Source organism: Poecilia mexicana, unplaced genomic scaffold (genome assembly GCF_051168715.1).
Source record: "Poecilia mexicana isolate PSO_F unplaced genomic scaffold, ASM5116871v1 scaffold_2, whole genome shotgun sequence".
Taxonomy (NCBI): domain Eukaryota; kingdom Metazoa; phylum Chordata; class Actinopteri; order Cyprinodontiformes; family Poeciliidae; genus Poecilia; species Poecilia mexicana.
Window position 1 is genome coordinate 32513758 of NW_028263371.1, and position 17857 is coordinate 32531614.

Consider the following 17857-nt stretch of genomic DNA (forward strand, 5'->3'; position numbering starts at 1 on the left):
TGGACAGCAGACCAGTGGAGGTTCTTAAAGCTCAGTTTCACATAGTTTTCAGTCCAAATGCCCAACAGGAGACTGACAGTTGTCCCCTGGAGGTGATGGAGATCTATTTTGTCTTCTTGATCCTCCAGATCTTCTCGATCATTTTCATCGGCTGGTTTTGTAGGAGGGACATCATTTGGTCCATGGGAGGACAGGTTTGAGGAGTTGAGGTCAGAGGTCAGATGCACCGCGCAAGCCTCAGCCAGAGGGAAAGGAAAAGATAAGCATTAAACTCATCATACTCTGTGCTCTCGTCCTTGTAACTTTTTATATCAAATGTAATTCCAGGGAGTAGTTTGCTGAAAACTTTCATCACTCCTCTGGTAATCACATATCCTGCGCCAAAAGTCAGGGGAAAAAACATGGTGGGTGCAATCTCTGCCATTTTTAAAATCCTTGAAAAACACAGTGGTAATTGTCAAAGAGCTGCTCCTATATAACCTCCTGTTTTGAGATGCAAGCATTTAGATGAGGTCATAGCTACAATGAGTAGTTTTGGGGGAATGTCTTGCTTCTGATCGTTGCTATGGAAACAGTCAGATCAGTTTTGCATGACTCAAACTTTTAACCCTTTGCAACTGTGTCACTGAATCATTCGAGGCACCATGACAGACTTCAGAAGGGTATATTTCAGGAGTCTAGGGATTAAAACAGGAATCTTAATGGTTAAATATTAAGTTTAGAATGACAATGGTATATTAATACCATTAATTTAAGTAGGATTTTTCATCATTCTATCAACTTTAAAATTTGGAATTATACTTGACTTGAAAATATCTTAAAAGTAAACTGAAATTTAACTTTAAAACATTTGCTGCTGGTGCTGTTTTAAAATGTGGCAAGAAATTTTGCTTGCGTGGAGAAGTGCTGCAAAGAAATAATTTTGGTTTAATAATTTTACGTTAGCATAAAAATAGAATAAAGAAAGATCCCAAAGAAATGGTGCTGCCGCTCCATATTTGATGGGTTGTAAACGACCCACTTGAACACATTTGTTCTGTACGGTGCAGAAACGTAAACAATAGACAGAACGTAATGTCTTCCAGCTTTTTCTGTGTAACTGAGAGCTTGACACCAACAGCAGCACAGCGTCAGCAGCCCACATTGCTGATAGCTGGGAAGGAGACAAATGAGTCCATTTCTATGCTTTGCTGTAAACTGGTTATGAGTCTGTTGGTTTTTCACTTTTCTTGTATTTTAACCATTAAACCAACTGGTAAACAAATGTCTATATCCGTTAAAAGAATAGTAGCTTCTCTCTTATGTCTCCGTCAGATGAGCAGCGTTAGCAGCTTTTGGTGACATTATTATTAATAATAATTAGATTGTTTTTGAATACGAGGCAGGATTTAAAATGAACTGATGAAGATGGTCTATGTGTCTAATCTGGCCGGGGAGAGATGTTGAAATTAGTGTACAAGCTGAAATTAGCCAAAATGGTAATGTTAGCCTAAATGCAGCCAGTGGCATTTGGGCTATAACTAGCATGTTGTCTTACATTGACTTCCTCCATTCAGTGTACTAAACATGGTTAAAAAATAAAAAAAATAGCTAAAAAGCTTATTTTAGGAAAAAGGCTACTGTAGTTACATTAGCAATGTTTATGCACTCATTTCTGATTTTTACTTTTGCAAAAGTAAAAATTAATTCATTACTTCGTGGCACTTGGTTACCAGTAAACACACTCATCTCTTAGCAACAGATTAACAACAAATATTGTTATTGTTCAAAAAAACACAAGATTTCTTCTGCTGTTTTGAAATACTATTTATTTTACACTAACAAGAATTGTGCAGCTGGTGAATTTTACAGAAAAGTTAATTTTCTTTGTTATTAGTAGTAGATATATTATAAAACACACATTCAACACAAAAATAAAAATATAGATTTATACTTTGTGGCAGTTTGTTGCCAGAAAATAACCCTGCTTATCTCTTAACACCAAATTAATAATAAGTAATATTGTTTATAAAACATAAGCTCTTTCAAAATACTGCTTATCTGCTATAGACACAAGAAATTTACAGTTGGTACATTTTGCAAAAGTGAAAATCAGATGTTTACTTTTTGGAACTTGGTTACCAGAAACGTGCTCATCTCTTAGCAACATACCAACAACAAATATTATTGTTAAAAAAAATTAATATTTCTTCTGCTCTTTTGAAATACTACTTATTTTATACTTGTTAAGAAGGTAGTTGGTGAATTTTGCAGAAAAGTTAATTCTTTTTGTCATTAGCAGTAGATATATTATAAAGCACACATTCAACACAAAAGTAAAAATCTGAAGTTTACTTTGTGGCGCTTGGTTACCAGTAAACACACTCATCTCTTAGCAACAGATTAACAACAAAAATTGTTACTGTTGAAAAAACATAAGATTTCTTCTGCTGTTTTGAAATACTACTTATCTTACACTACTTAAAAATTGTCCAGCTGGTGAATTTTGCAGAAAAGTTATTTTTTTTTGTCATTAGTGGTAAATGTATTATAAAACACATATTCAACACAAAAATAAAAATATAGATTTATACTTCGTGGCAGTTCGTTACCAGAAAAAAACCCTGCTTATCTCTTAACACCAAATTAATATTAATACTAAGTAATATAGTTTATAAAACATAAGCTCTTTTGAAATAATGCTTACCTAATTAGACACAAGAAATTTACAGTTGGTACATTTTGCAAACTTAAAAATCTGAAGTTTACTTTGTGGCACTTAGCAACAGATTAACAACAAAACCTGTTATTGTTCAAGAAACGTAAGATTTATTCTGCTGTTTTGAAATACTATTTATTTTACACTAACAAGAATTGTGCACCTGGTGAATTTTGCAGAAAAGTTAATTTTCTTTGTTATTAGTAGTGGATATATTATAAAACACACATTCAACACAAAAATAAAAATCTGAAGTTTACTTTGTGGCGCACGGTTACCAGTAAACACACTCATCTCTTAGCAACAGATTAACAACAAAAATTGTTACTATTGAAAAAAAACATAAGATTTCTTCTGCTGTTTTGAAATACTATTTATCTTACACTACTTAACAAAAATTGTCCAGTTGGTGAATTTTGCAGAAAAGTTTTTTTTTTTGTGTGTCATTAGTGGTAAATGTATTATAAAACACACATTCAACACAAAAATAAAAATATAGATTTATACTTCGTGGCAGTTGGTGTGATGGAACATTTGAGGCGTGAACAGATAAAAAACAGAGGCGACTATTTGAAGAGAAAAAGTACCAAGAACCAGGACCAGATACGCCGCCGACGGACAGAAACTGGCCAAGGACCCAGCGGCCAATCCTTCAGTTTGTTTGGAAATTAAAATGAAATATTTTTCTTTTGCCGTTCCACCAAAAACAAGCAAATCAGAAAGTAGTGTGATAAGTAAGCTGCCGAGAGGGAGAGCTGCTTCTTCTTCTGTTTTAGTCATTTTCCACTCAGAGAGAAAGAGAGAGAGAAACTGACTGACCTGTTCCTCCTGGTCCAGCTGCTCTGGCCTCAGATCAGGTTCATGGCGCTCCACACGGCCGGGCTGACGGTCATGCTGGCCTTCTACCTGCTGGTCATGGCCATGGGCCTGTGGGCCTCCATCAGCCGGGTGAAAGGCTCGCTGGGCAGCAGGATGGGGATTTCACCACGACTATTCTTCTTCTTCTTTAGCTCCTTTCCCAACTAACACTTTATTAACTAGATGATATTTATTATCCTCTTTAAAATGTTTCTTGTCTTCTGCTGAGTAACGGCATTTGTCCTGACTGTAAAGCAAGAAACCTTTTCAGATGAGCAATAACTGTACTTATAATTTAATATCACAGTTGACTGGTTAGTCACTTGTCTCATTTTGCTTTCAGAACAGGCCTGGCTCATTGACGCATGAACCCAGAGAACTCATCTGGATTTGCTTCATTTGAGGGCCCTCAGTCTGTCGTGGCCCTCAAACTCTTCACTGCGTTACTTTATTAATCACTGTTCGTAAAAAAGTGAACAATCTTCGATTCATAGACCAGATTAAAGCATAAAGATACACGTTTACACTTAGAAGTTTAACTGTACAATTATGGCTGCTTGATGAATTTCAACTTTTCCAGATGTGATTGAAAACCCAGAAATGAACCATTTATGTACCACAGTAGAGGTAAAGTTGTACATTTCTTCAACACGTTTTAAAGAGAAAAAGTTCTGCAGTTCTAAAGCTAATTTGTGTTTTTCTGATGCTTTGATCCTGGAGATGATTCAAACAAACGCCATAAACCAAGCCATGATCTGCTTCTAATGACCTACTTTAGCCTTGGCAGCAGGTCAGTATGAGAGCATCGCGGTGGTCCTGAAGCGTTCGTCACTGCTCTCAGTGTTCTTCATAGTTGCACTTCTGGGAAAAATCAGAAACTTCAAAGAATGAAAAACAAAAAAGTGTATTTTCAGCTCAGGTTTTTTCTCAAGTCTACTTTGTCAAAAAAAAATAAAATAAAATAAAGAATCTTCAGGCAGGCTGTAAACAACATTTGTTTATTTAGATAGCTGAGAAATATTCAAACAAGAGAATATAAGACATTTATCTAAAGGGAAACAACACACTGCCCCCTACTGGCATCAAAGAGTCATAACAGCAAAATTTGACAATATAAATGAACCAAGTAGGTCATAATGTTAATCCTGTTTATTTAGCAGGTAAAAAGAAACTGCATTGTGTCTCATGCAGCCATTGTTACAGGTTTCCAGGACAAGAGTTACATTAGCAGAAAACAGGAAGCTATTTAGCTACAGTCACAGTGCATTGGTGTGAACTATGGCATAAAACACCTCTAACCATGTCTGGTAAACACAACTGGAACTGAACAGATGAAATGATTCCCTTAAGGCATGACATGAGCAATGAGGTTCATCACAGCTGGAGGTTTTCTGCTGAACGACGACGACGCAAACATCAGGACGATGAGAAACTCGACACGTAGCAGCGGAACAAACAAGCTAACTACAGATAATCTACAGGCATGTTTCTGCTACTTCTATTGTTTTACTATTAGAACACAATCAATACACAGTATATCAAATTTAAAGGGGTACTGAGCTGATTAAATATTGCTTTTCTCTGAACAATGGGCCAACTGAACAATGGGCTTTTCTGCTTTTTGTTTCCCATCATCTGTTGGCTCCTGATGGCTTAAAATAGACATTTTTATGACTAAAATCACTGACAAAGAAATAAATGTGAATACATTTTCACTCTCTATTAAATAAATACTGAATATATGTTCTTATGCCACATAATGAAAAGACTAAGTTCTTTTTATTAGCTTTAAAATGGCTTTTAGAGACAGCGCCCTCTACAGTTACAGGTCGATCCGGTGAAGATTGGTACAAAGACACTATACCCAACAGTGGGCTGATTTTCTGCATATGTTTTTTTTCTTGGCTTTTTGTTTTGGCAAAGCTTAATTTTAGTCGGTATGAGCAAAGTTGTGTGCAGACAGTCCTAGTTAAAGTACAACTCAGCTACCTCCACATGTTTTCACTGTGAAATGATCTTCCCTGCGCTCCAGCCTTTGCATTCCCTATGAAACAAATATGTAGCAATAGTAATGTAATAGTTTAACTAGTAAACTGTGACTTCCTGTTTCCCTGGGGAATAAATATGATGAGACACCGAGGCCAGTTTCTCTTCAAAGTGGAACTCATAAGGAATAATAACAGGTCTTCTCTCCAAATATCCACTTATTAAAACATTTACAAGTTGTGCTAAGACTAGACAACCCCCGTTTCCATGACAACATTTAACTGCTGTCTCCTTATTGACGACCTGTGGTGCCAGAGGAAAAAAAAAAGCCCTTTCTGTCCTACCATCACAAACATAAAACATGTAGAGTTTACTAACTGGGACAATGTGAAGCATGGTAGAGGAGCTGTGTTGCTGCGGCACTCTATTGTTGTTGTTGATGCTACTAAACTGACTGATACAGAGAGTGAATAATTAAGATTTCATTATGAACATCTCTAAAATCAGATTTAGCTGATATAACTCCGAACTCTATGTGGCAGCAGAGCTTAACTATTCACCCTATGGAATGTGTAAAATATGCGACAACCAGCGTTAGACGGACGCTTTCAGACCATGATGCCAGTAAGTGTAGAGGGCGCAGTAAATGTGAATATCATAGGGTTCCTTCTTTAACTATAAATATCTGTTAGAAGCTTTAATATTTAAGAGTGATAAATATGTGACTGAAAATACAGTTTAAAAATAAATCTTTGAATTTATGAAGGAAATAGTCGTAATGATGATAAAACTCTGGTGGAGCTGATGATGGAGGAAGCTGAACTAGGATGAAACTCTTCTTCTACTGTCAGACATGGGACTCATCCAGGTCCAGGTCGACAGGAGAGAGAGGGAGTGGGGAGCGGCGGGGCGAGCGGCGGGGAGAGGCGGGGCCTAGTAGAGGGGCCAGCAGCGGGGCCAGCAGTGGGTTCTCTGTGCCGTCGTCCTCGCTCAGCCGCAGCAGGGTGTTGCCGCGGGGCAGCAGCGCCGCTGTGTCCTCGTCCCCGGGGCTGTCCCTGATGCTGGACGCTGGGGGCAGTGGCGGCGGCGGAGGGGGGCCCGGGGCGGGGGCTGCGCTCAGCACCGGCAAAGGAGGAGGGAGAGGAGAGGAGGTGCGGGACAGAGGGAGGGGTGAGCAGGTCCGGGATGGGGGAGTGGGGGTGGACGGGCGGGAGATAGAGGGTGGGGGGGACAGGCTGCTGCGGAGCCCCCACTGCTCCCTCCTCTCCTTGCTGCTCAGGGCTGCAGGAACCTGGGGGCGGCAAACGGCCAGGTCACACAAACCACCTCAACACCGCCTCCTGCTGTCAGCCCTTTTGCCACTTCACTACCACAGAAGAAGAACGTCTTCACCGATTATTATTCATCACAGAAAACTGATCAGAAAGTGGAGCCACATCGCCGCATCCGATTGGTCAGATCTGGTCAGATGATTTCATGACTGGAGCCATAAACATGCTCCTGATTTTAGCATTTTAAGCTAACCTACATAGAAAATGGAATTTAACAGAAGTCGCTTAAGAAAAAATAAGAAAATAAAATATTAAACTTAAGTTAGACAACTTAAAACAAAAAAACGACATAAAAAAACAAAAATTTAATTACACAATAAAGTACAATAGAATACAATTTAATAAAAAGAAAATTACATAAGATGAGTTAAAATCAATTTCATTTGAAATAATATTAAAACTTAAACTAATAAAAAATAACTTGCAGTAAAAATATATATTAGAAAAATTAAACATTCAGTAATGTGGTTTTAATTTTATTAAGAAACGTTAAGGTAAAAAAAAAAAATCAAAGTTTAGAGATTAGAAAATTATAATACAATAAAAAACACAAATAACATCTAATATTAAATAGATATATCAAGAGTATAAAAACAGGGATGGTACAAATATAACAGATTAAGCATTAAACTACAACAGAACAGATTTTTTTTTAACATGAAGTGTCCAGATTATTAAGTAGGAAAGTGTACTAATTTAATATTTATTTTATGGTACCTTTAGAATAAGAACAATAACATTATTAAATCTTGAGTTTATTGAATTGTTGCTAACTACAGGTCACTCAGAATGACCTTGACCGATTGGTTTAACAGGAAACTTGTTGACTCTACTGTAGTGGACAAAATGAGATTTCTGTAAAGGATTTCCTGGTTACTATGAGACTGTTTTCACTGATCCAATGTAAACAGGAAGCTGTGAATCTACCTGGATGCTGGCCGGCCCGTGCAGGTCGGCTGTGACGGTGGCTGACGGCACCTCCAGGGTGGGGGACTTGGACGGAGCCGGGCTGGGCTTCCTGCCCTCACCTGAGGGCTCTGTGGTGCCCGCAGCCCCCTGTTGGGCCCCCTGCTGACCTTGAGTCTCAGTGAAGGTCACAGACCTCTTCTGGTCTCCGTGCACTGAGGGAACATACACTAGTGGTTAGAAGCCTAAAACTCAGTAGCTAGCACCTGGCTAACACTGTAGTGGAGGCTCAGGGTGGGGTTTTGGGGGGCAATGTGCCGGGGGGGGGGGGGGGAAGCGGGTGGTTGGGGTACTGGGTGGGGAGCAAGACAGACATGCAGAGCGCCCTACTGGATAAGGTTGCAGATATAAAGGGGGCGGGCCGTTGCAGGGTGGAGAGGAAGGGGTTAACGGCTGTGTCTCACCTTCACAGTCCAATAAAGTTTCTTTATTTCGAAACATAAGGCATGAGACAGAACAAAGTGACAGAGTCAGTGTGGTGGCAGGCGGTACAACACACAGCTGTGGAACAAAGACAGAGGTCTGGACGGAAGGACGGCTCTGGTACACACACACTGCTTTGGGTTTGGGCCGCTGAGTCAGCACAGCAACAGGACTATCAGAATCATCTGGTCTGACTTTATCTAGAAACAGGAAACAGAAAACCTCCCGTTACCCAGAGGTTTGTTCTTGGGCTGGATGCTCCTTCGAGTGGTGGAGAGTCTGGCTCCAGAACGGCCACGCGGTTCAGTCTTTGGAATGGACAGCAGGGGGCGTCGCAGCTGCAGGAAAACAGAAATCATTTCCAATCAGGTAGAGCTCCTCTCCATCCACAGGCCAATCCTTTCAACACAAACCAGGCTGAATCTGTCTGTGCTGCTGTGAACACACGGCTGTCACTTATTAGCAATCTGTAATACATTATATCAAATGTAGTGTGACAAAGTTAGTGACAGATCAGTGAAAACCGGCCATAATGAAATGCAATGTTAGCTATCAGAGCAGGCTAATGCTAATGCTAATATTTCTCTGCATACTCAGTCAAATAAAAAAAAACTTGTTTGTAATGATTCAAAATAAACAAAGTGGTAAAAGAAAAAAGAACAGAGCCAGTTACGAGGAACTGCCAAAGAAAAAGTGTGTAGGTGCTAACCATTAGCATTAGCTGTGAAATAACATCTTAAACTGGAAAAAATATTAACACAATGACTCAGGTAATTACTTCTGAACACTGAAAGGAAAGCAACACCTCAATAAAATATGGCCTGACCTAAGAGAGCATGCTAGCACTTCACATTAATGTTATTGACATCTTCATTTTGAAAAACGTTTAAACGTAAAACCTCTAAAGTGACAGTTGGCCATGTTTCCCATTGGTAAAATTTCCCCCAGGTTGCTAATGGCTATTAAATTTAGCTTACCCCGGACCAAACAGAAGGGATGTCAGTACCTGTCTGAGTCCGCGCTTTCTTCCCAATGGCGGCTGGATCAGGAGGTTCTGCTGGCCAGGCTCACTTTGCACGCTGGCAACCCTGGTTCAGTCAACCGGACCAGACACACACGCACAAATGCAGGAAACACACACAAACGTATCAGTGTGATGGGACCCAAAAACACCCGAGTGTTCGCTCACCGAAACCCACCTCTAATTGACACAAGATGCTAAACTACTCATCACAACACACACAGTATGCTACAGAACACCAAACCACAGAGCAGGAAAAGAAACAAGTGCTGCTAACGCTTCAGACACCAAAACACAACAGGGGGTAGTGGGGGCTGGAGCAGCAACACTTCTTACACCAGTTTACCAACAGGTGAGGGTTTTTTTTGGTTGGGTTTTAAATAAAAGTAGCAGAAAAGTGGAGCAAAAGCAAAGTGTTGGCGAGTTGTTGCCGCCCCAGTTCCCCCGTTGCCCCTACAGATTGGTATCCACGACAGGACGCCCAATTTGATCAGCAAGAAGCCGGTTAGACACGGAAACAGTATGAGACACCATGGCACCGATGGAGGAAGGCTGACTTGTTGAGATGGCACATCGACTGGAGGGACCCACAGCTAACAGGAGGAGCAGGCTCCAGTGGGGGGGCGCTCTGTAGTTCAGGAAGTGTGGGGAGTACGGGGGGGGAGGGGGCCTGGTTAGGATAGCAGCAAGATGAGCTGAGAAGATGAGGGTCAGTGTGGAGCTCAAAGGGGAGGTGAAGGGGAAACAAGGCTGGACCCACACAGAAAGAGTAGGAGACAGGAGAGTGGAGAGGGGCGATTTGATTGGATGTGGATGAGTGATCGACGGCCGGCAGAGGAGGCCGTCCCGAGGCCATGCCCCCTCCCAGTGGCGGACAGATGCAAAGAATGCACCGATGGGACACACACAACGACTGGGCCACTGTACCTAGAGAGGTTACCCTCCTGCAGAAGGCCCTGGCACTCATCTAGCACATTGGGTTCACTGTAAAAAGGGGGCGGAGGGAGGGGGGAGAGTGGGAGTTTAGGGAATGTAGTTGAGATCCATCACCCCTCCCCCCGAGACCATTTATGTCTAGGACGGAAAACCGGGGCGTTTGCTCTGAAAACAACCAAAGCCGGAGCAGACTTTTAAAATCAGCTGAGTTAAAGCAATATTAGAAATCCACAGATATATACACAGAAAAATATGACTGTGGGTGTGGGGTATGATTGGGTTAAAGTCCTGCATGCTACATAAAGAAGACCTGAATCTGCACTAACACAGAAATAACTAACTGAACGACCTAGAACATCATTTTGACACTTTTCTGCCTGCAATCTGGAAAGGTGCTAAACTATTAGCTATCATGGCTCCCACTGCTGTGTTGATGTCAGAATTTATTAAAACTTCAATATTTCTTTGTTTTGTCCCTCTAAGATATTGAAGAAAATGGATCATAAATCAGTTCATAGAAATGTTGTACTCTTGCCTCTGCGTTGCTAGACCACTAACATGCTAATTCTTAAATTTTTGTAAATACATCACTAGGCTATTAAATTTAAACCTGTTTACCATAAATCTACTAAACTAACATTTGATTACATTGGAGACAAGTCAGTCTTAAAATAAATAAAGTATTTTATAGACTTACCAATGTTAAGTATATTGCTTCCAAGTATAGAAATAACACCACTAAGACTTTATTTATATTGGTTAAAAGTGTAAAAATTATAAGTAAAGCATCATATTGATGCATGGCTGGAGTGAACAGAGGGATTAAAGCTTCTAACATTACGATGCCAATGTTAGAAGCTAACGCTAACATTGTGGCATTCCACAAGGATGTGGTTTGGGACTCCTGTTGACATAAGACTTAAAAAACTGGTGACAAACTTTGATGACCCAAATTTAACTTTCCTGCTATTATTTTCATTATGTGTTTCTAAGTTGAAACAATTAATGTGTTTTTTTTTTTTAGCTTAATTCAGGTTTCATTTAAGGAAAAAATATCTTATTTGAACTTAAGCACTAATCTAGCCAGGTTGTAAGAAAATATGTTTAAGTTTCAAAGCTAACTCTTCAGTCTACGGTGTGTTTTTTGTTGCGTGTGTCTGGGATGCTACCTTTGGCTGGGCAGCATGGTGGTGCGAGGATTCTCAGGCTGCGCGGCTGCTGAGCCGGTGGCGTGGCTGGAGAAACGCCGCTGTGACATCACTCTGGGGAGAAAGGCCTCGTGTTCGCTCACAACGCTGGGAATACTCATGGAGTCATCTACAGCAAATGGAGCGCAGGATGGTAAGATGACATCAAACGAAAAACAAGTTTTGAAAGAAACGGTGGGCGACATTGACTTTGAGTTTTATCATATTGTAATAAGTGACTTTTTTTCGGGGAACAGTATGGATAAACTTTTCACTCTAACGATAAATGCCCATCCCAGTTGAAAGTATTATTTCTGACTCTCTTCGTCGTCCTCATCGGTGCGGCTCAGTGTGTCCTGAGATGGTTGCCGTGACGGCTGGCTGTCCTGCTCCCACACGGTGCCGGTTCCTGTATTGGAGCGCGACATTGTGGCCAGACTGAGCCGGTAGGCCGACGTGGAGGTGCCAACTGTGCTGATTGACGTCTTCCCTTGGTATGCTGTTGGGACGGAGACCAAGCTCAGAGTTAAGAGGTCAGACCATCAGTAGAGAAACGCGTAGCAGTTCGGTTATCTGACCAGAGCCGCTGTGGACTGCCTCTTTGAGGATCTTGAGTTCGTTGTTGAACTCTGCAAACAGTGAGCTCTTGCACAGAGGCCTGGGGATGAAGCGGCGCTCCAGCTGGTCGGCGATGTGGTGCCGCGCCGTGATCTCCTCCTGGGAATCGGCCGGCTGGGTCAGCAACTACACGACACGTCAAGAATCAGCAACAGGTCCGCTACTAGGTGAACCTAAAACCACTGATGGACGAAGCTACGTTACCTTGCATTGTATGAAGGGTCTCAGGAGGACAAAAATAGGGATGCGGGTTCGCACAATGAAGTCGATGAAGTCCCAGAAAGCCAGGCCTCCCACCTTCCTCAGAGCCATCTCTTTAACCTGCAGACTCAGGCGGTACCATTGGTTTCCCAGCGAGCGCTCAAAGCAAACCAACACCACCTTCAGAGCTGTGGAGGGTGGAGCCAGGTTATCACACAAATCGTAATGAAACTAGAGCCGTCAGCGTTAACAGAGTCAGAGTGTGATTACTCCGGTTAAAGGCTTTGATTGACAGAACTAAACTGAAGGTAAAGTGTTTCCAGCTCCCAGTCGTACCGAGGTAAGCGGCCTGGCTGGTGGACTCTGCCAGGCCCTCCCTGCGTAGGTCCTTCCCCGTGTCTCCGGGCGTGGAGCAGTGAGCCGGAGATGTGTCCAGCATGAAGTTCTTGGTGCGGGAGGTGGAGATGATCCGAGGGGGCAGCAGGATGTTGATGACCGTCTGGAGGAGCAGGAATATCTCCGGCTGCTCAAGGTGGGGGCTGTCTGTGACACAACAGCACAACAGAACGTTAATAAGCTGTAAAATAAAGAGTGAGTTCAGTGATTTTAGTGTTGCTACCTTTGCTTCCAGAGCCCACCGTCAGAACAAAAGGAATGAGCAGGTTGAGCAGCATCCCCTCTCGCCTCTCCTGATTGGTGAACGGTGAGATCACATGACTGAGAGGGAAGTCATCCTTCAAGGCCTGACGGGGAGGAAAAATGTGCTTAAAGACAGGTTTTTTTTTTTTTTTTGAAGAGTCAGCTGAATTTGTAATGAGCAGCACCTGAATCTGCAGAGCCACCAGGCGGACGACGGCCGTGCTGAAGGGAAGTGGAGGAGAGAGGTACGGGCTGAGGTGGAGGAGCGGCAGGCCGTCCGCCACGCTGGAGGGGCCGACCACACCCATCACCTGGTGACAAAGGTCAGCACTAGACGTCTACTTTTCTTTCAAACAGGTGAATCTGGTTACAAAATAATGTTCAGCTTCTACTTTTTGGTGCTTCTCTGTTGTAAAGGCTTTTAACTACAGTCACTGGAAACCCCTGAAAGCAACCAATTCACAACAACCAGCAGGGTCTTTATCCTGCTTACCAGGCAGTTAGCTTGGTGTGGAATACTTAGATAGTAATGTTTTCTGCAATGGCACTTAACAAAAAAGTAATAACTAGTTGAAAAACTGCATAATTGGGTTTGTGGCTGGTTGTGCTTTCATACCAGGTTGACGCAGACGTTAATCAGCGAGCGAAGGTGTGGAAGGAAGGAGATGATTGGCTGGCGCTGGAGGGTCAGACAGATCCCCTCAATCAGATTACTGGCCGCCTCCCATTCCACTTGTCTCCTGGAAAACCACGTAGTTCCACCCCATGACAAAAGAAGAGCGCATGAAAGCCCCACAGGAAACTCCTCTAACGTGTCTTATTTCTAAATCTCCAATGCAACTAACTAAAAGGATTCATATCCAGTCATAAAACAAAGTATAAGTTCACTTACCATGCCATTAAACAATGTTTTTTTTCCCGTTATTTTAGTTAAATGAATCAACTTGTAGACATCAAATGTAGCTAAGCTTAAAAACAGCTGCAGCTCCAGTAGTAAACAGACATCTCAGATCAGTGTTCCCTCTGAGCTCCTCATCTAACCTGCTTTTCTCTTATAATTCATCCTCAAGGTGACTTCAGTCATCAAAACAAACAAACAAAAAATTCAGTGGAATTTAAAAATAAAACAGTGGATTTTCTTTTCTTTCTTTCCCATCTGCTTGCTCATGTTTTTATTTTACTGTCTTTCCTTCTTTAAAAAGGACATATTTTATTTCTTAATAAATCTAACGTGAATCTGTGACCATGGTAACCAACTGCTTCACTGGCCAATAAATGGTCGCCGTCTCTGCTTTTATTGGTGCGTTGGGTTGTAGCTCAGATACAGGGTTCACTGCTGATCATTTTAGCAAGATATTAGCCATCATCCCGCTAGCACTGCCAGTTGAACTCAGACACGTTGCTATGGAGACAGTCTCTATTGAATGTATGTTTCTAGGCTGAACTACAGTGGTGGGAACCATAAGCCAAAAAGTTAGTGGCGATAACACCTAAAGCCTAAAGCGCTAATCATAAATATTTGTTTTGCTAATGCTAAAGTGCTACACCTATATGGTATTTAATGGAAGCTAATGCTAAACCGTTAAATCAACATTGTATTTAGTGGAAGCTAATGCTAAAGTGCTAAACCTATATGGTATTTAGTGGAAGCTAATGCTAAAGTGCTAAACCGACATGATATTTAGTGTAATGTGTTATCTTCAGAGTGGACACACCCCTCTGCAAAGAGGGAACACTGCCACTGGTCCACTGTTAGTCCACAAGTCGTCACACACCAGAACGCCTCACACTCAGCTGGCACAGAAACACACCAGAAGCCACAAAGACAGCTGGATGGACGACAGCGCCGAGAAGCCGCCTAGCTACTGCACACACCACGTCACAGCACGACACAGCCACCACAGAGAAGGGAGTCCGGGGTTCAACAGACCTGGTGCACAGTGCCTGTGGGCGAGCGCACCTGAGCGTGGGCATCTTGTGGATCTTGTTGAACATGCGGTCCAGCCTCTTGAGGATGAGGATGAGGGCGGGGCGCACAGCTTCAGATGACCAGTCAGTGATGGGCAGCATCTCCATGATGTATCGCCGCAGGCCTCGGCTCTCCATTGTCAGGGTGTCGTAGGGCGCCAGCTTGAGCAGGGCATGGGCAATCTCCGCTAACCTGATGAGAGAAAGATAAAAACACGTCCAAACACCTGAAAAACATCCACTACCTGTAGAGTCCTTTGACCAGGCGCTGGGAGGAGCTCTACCTCATGTGGGACTTGATGTCCAGCAGCTCCAGCGCAGTGACGCGCGGCTCTCCAGCGATGTTCTGCAGGATCTTCAGGCGGGGTCCGCAGTGTTTGTAAAACTCAGTACAAATGTTTAGGAGGGACTCTCGCGGGCGGCGAAACTCCTCCCTAGCAAGTCGCTCGTCTAGCTCCTCCCTCGGCATGCCTTGGCCCTCCTCCAGCAGGTGCAGGTTGTCCCTGGGAACACACACACACACACACAAACCCCTTCATTTAATTCTCTTCCTCTTGGGAATTGATTTAGGAATACCAGATCAACTGTCACCTGGTGTTAATGCCTCCGGACATGGCGTGGTTGGCGGTGGTGCCCCCCTTGTGTCCCTGGTCACAGCGGGACATCTGCGGGGCGGTCATTGGTCTGCAGGTGGAAACATTTCCAGGCACTGAATACAAAGATTAAAACCATCAGAGCTGCTACTGCTGGAAGCCAAACCTGGTGAGGGTCTCTGAGCTGTACAGCAGGGCCTGCAGGGACGTTGCCATGGCAGCGATGGCCGCAATTTCATCCCTGGCCGCGGATGCAGACTCCATTGTCGCCGTGTTGCTCTTGAGCTTCTGAAGGAAGCAGGGAACCAGCGCTTCCAGCACCATCAGCATCTGAAGGCTAACCAGAGACCTGCGTCAGGGCCTGTCTGCTGTAGGGAACCGAAAAAGAAGATGTGGCTGCAGTCTACCTCCTGAAGGACTCAGGCGCGTAGGCGACCACCGTCACACACAGCTTGATGGCCTCACTAATGGAGAAGGCCAGATCTTCATTACCATAGCAGAAATCTGCAGGGACAGAAAGAAACAGGTTGGACAATCAATGAAAGGCAACGGTCTGTTGGTGAGGCCTGGACAGGGCAACTATGGTCTCCATAGAAACACTCAAGAGTCATCTAAACTCTACCATCTACAAGGTTTCACTTCAAGGGAGGAAAGGCCGAATGCAGAAAGTAAAGGAAGAAGGACACAATAAATGAAAGTAAAGAAAAAAATGAAGGATGCAATGAAAGAAGAATGTTTAAACACAATGTGCCTATACGTTGTGTTAGTGTCCATTTTAAATGAATACAGTCAGTGATAATAGAAGGATGGAGACAGCATTAAACGATGCATATAAAACATTCTCCATGTGGTTTTTCTACTAATCCTCCAGCATCTAGTTCCAGACGTTTCCAGGCTGTGCAGGAACCCTGACTGGTTTACGGCGAACCTTGGCTGCAGCTGGAGACCTGCTGGGTGTGTGGCGGTGAGGTTTTACCCAGAGAGCGCAGCGGTTTCTCTGCCTGGACCAGCTCCAGAGCGTCCAGAGCGTCCTGCGTCTCGCCCTCCAGAGACACCAGCAGGTCGAACAGACACTGGGCTGATACGCCTTTAGACAGGCCGGTGCTGGTGCTGGTCTGGGAGTGTTCAAGGGGGATCGGGTCAGAGCGGTAGGGCAAACACACATCACAGGCTGAGGAACTTTATCAGCTCTTACGGTGAACTCCAGCAGGGGGGCGACGCTGGCAAACAGCTGGAGGATGAAGGGCTTTCTGTGGAGGATGTAGAACTGCCTGCAGCAGAACTCAATGCCCTGCCGCAGCAACGGGTTGCTCTCATAGTCCGCATAGACCTGGAACAGAACCAGAGCAGGACCGTCATTCTCCATAGGCGCCAAATCTCTGCTGCTAATATTAGCTAGCTACATCAGCAACGAGTCATGCTAAAATGGTGAGCAACACCCATAGATATTACTGGATAGGACGCCGTCTGTTAGCTGCCTAATAGACGCCGCCATTTTGATTAGCTCAGTGTTTGTCAAAGTGAAAATGACTCTAAACGTTGATGTTTCTTATATTTTGCAGTATCATCTGTGGGTTTGCCCACCCAGAAGCTGTTTGGGGGCCATCACTCGGTCAGCGGTGGCATACCTGCAGCATGGTGGGCAGGATCCACTGGTAGCCGCTCAGAGAGAACAGGTGGTTGAAGTGGACAGCCGTATTGATGGCGGTGGCGGTGTACTGGCGCAGCAGCGAGCTGTCCTCGGGGTGCAGCAGCAGCGCCCCGTTGAACACGTTGAGGAACAGCATCATCTCGTCCCCCCAGGGGTACTCACTGGGCATGCCCAGGAACATCTCCTCCAGCAGCTTGATCCACAGCACCTTGTGGAGGGTGTCCAGGCCGAACAGCTCCTTACCTGGACGGACCACAGTGTTGACGTTGCCGTAGCAACACCTGCCACACTAACAGACGTCCGACTCACCCTGAGGCTCGTTGAAGAGGGAGAACTCTGCGTCGATGGCGGTGCGGGGGAAGGAGGGCAGGCGCAGCAGGTCCTCCTGCAGCAGCGACACGTGGGACTGCTTGTGCACCGCCGGCATGCGCTGCGTCAGCGAGATCAGGAACAGCACCCGGCCGACCTCCTCCAGCTTCCGGGTGAACACCTGAGCGGGCGGCACACAGTGGTTCAGGATCTACTGGGGGTCACAGGAGGAGTTTGGGTCTGGAGCCACTACCTGTTTCTGGATCAGCTCCTGTCCTTTCTCAGGCAGCATGTGGACCAGGTTGAGCTGAGGGGAGACGGAGCGCCGGAACGGGTAGATGTCCCTGACATAGGTCTGACAGAGCAAAACGGAAAACAGGAAGTAGATCAGGAATGTAAAAAAACCCCACTAAGCTAAAATCCACAAATACTTGAGACCTCCTCTAAAAGGCATTTTATATATATATATATA

General features: G+C 43.9%; 1 protein-coding gene across 4 annotated transcripts in view; it reads right to left on the reverse strand.

Annotated features, from left to right (window-relative positions):
• Positions 1 to 4538: 4538 nt before the first annotated feature.
• unc80 (unc-80 homolog (C. elegans)) overlaps positions 4539 to 17857 on the reverse strand; it is a 46109-nt gene continuing 32790 nt past the window's right edge. For 2 of the 4 annotated variants that reach the window (XM_088014825.1, XM_088014821.1), the window contains exons 44-66: positions 17639 to 17740; positions 17386 to 17566; positions 17054 to 17319; positions 16621 to 16755; positions 16402 to 16540; positions 15833 to 15929; positions 15592 to 15762; positions 15424 to 15516; positions 15117 to 15335; positions 14825 to 15025; positions 13481 to 13604; positions 13050 to 13175; positions 12845 to 12968; positions 12562 to 12768; positions 12229 to 12413; positions 11985 to 12150; positions 11726 to 11905; positions 11389 to 11536; positions 10211 to 10267; positions 9269 to 9350; positions 8495 to 8600; positions 7801 to 7994; positions 4539 to 6833 (exon numbers count right to left, since the gene is read on the reverse strand). In XM_088014825.1, the coding sequence (XP_087870951.1) occupies positions 6390 to 6833; positions 7801 to 7994; positions 8495 to 8600; positions 9269 to 9350; positions 10211 to 10267; positions 11389 to 11536; positions 11726 to 11905; positions 11985 to 12150; positions 12229 to 12413; positions 12562 to 12768; positions 12845 to 12968; positions 13050 to 13175; positions 13481 to 13604; positions 14825 to 15025; positions 15117 to 15335; positions 15424 to 15516; positions 15592 to 15762; positions 15833 to 15929; positions 16402 to 16540; positions 16621 to 16755; positions 17054 to 17319; positions 17386 to 17566; positions 17639 to 17740 (3747 nt within the window). In that variant the 3' untranslated portion in view covers positions 4539 to 6389. Of the gene's footprint in view, positions 6834 to 7800; positions 7995 to 8494; positions 8601 to 9268; positions 9351 to 10210; positions 10268 to 11388; positions 11537 to 11725; positions 11906 to 11984; positions 12151 to 12228; positions 12414 to 12561; positions 12769 to 12844; positions 13176 to 13480; positions 13605 to 14824; positions 15026 to 15116; positions 15336 to 15423; positions 15517 to 15591; positions 15763 to 15832; positions 15930 to 16401; positions 16541 to 16620; positions 16756 to 17053; positions 17320 to 17385; positions 17567 to 17638; positions 17741 to 17857 lie in introns of all 4 variants that reach the window. The other 2 variants (XM_088014817.1, XM_088014814.1) reach the window with 1 other exon arrangement.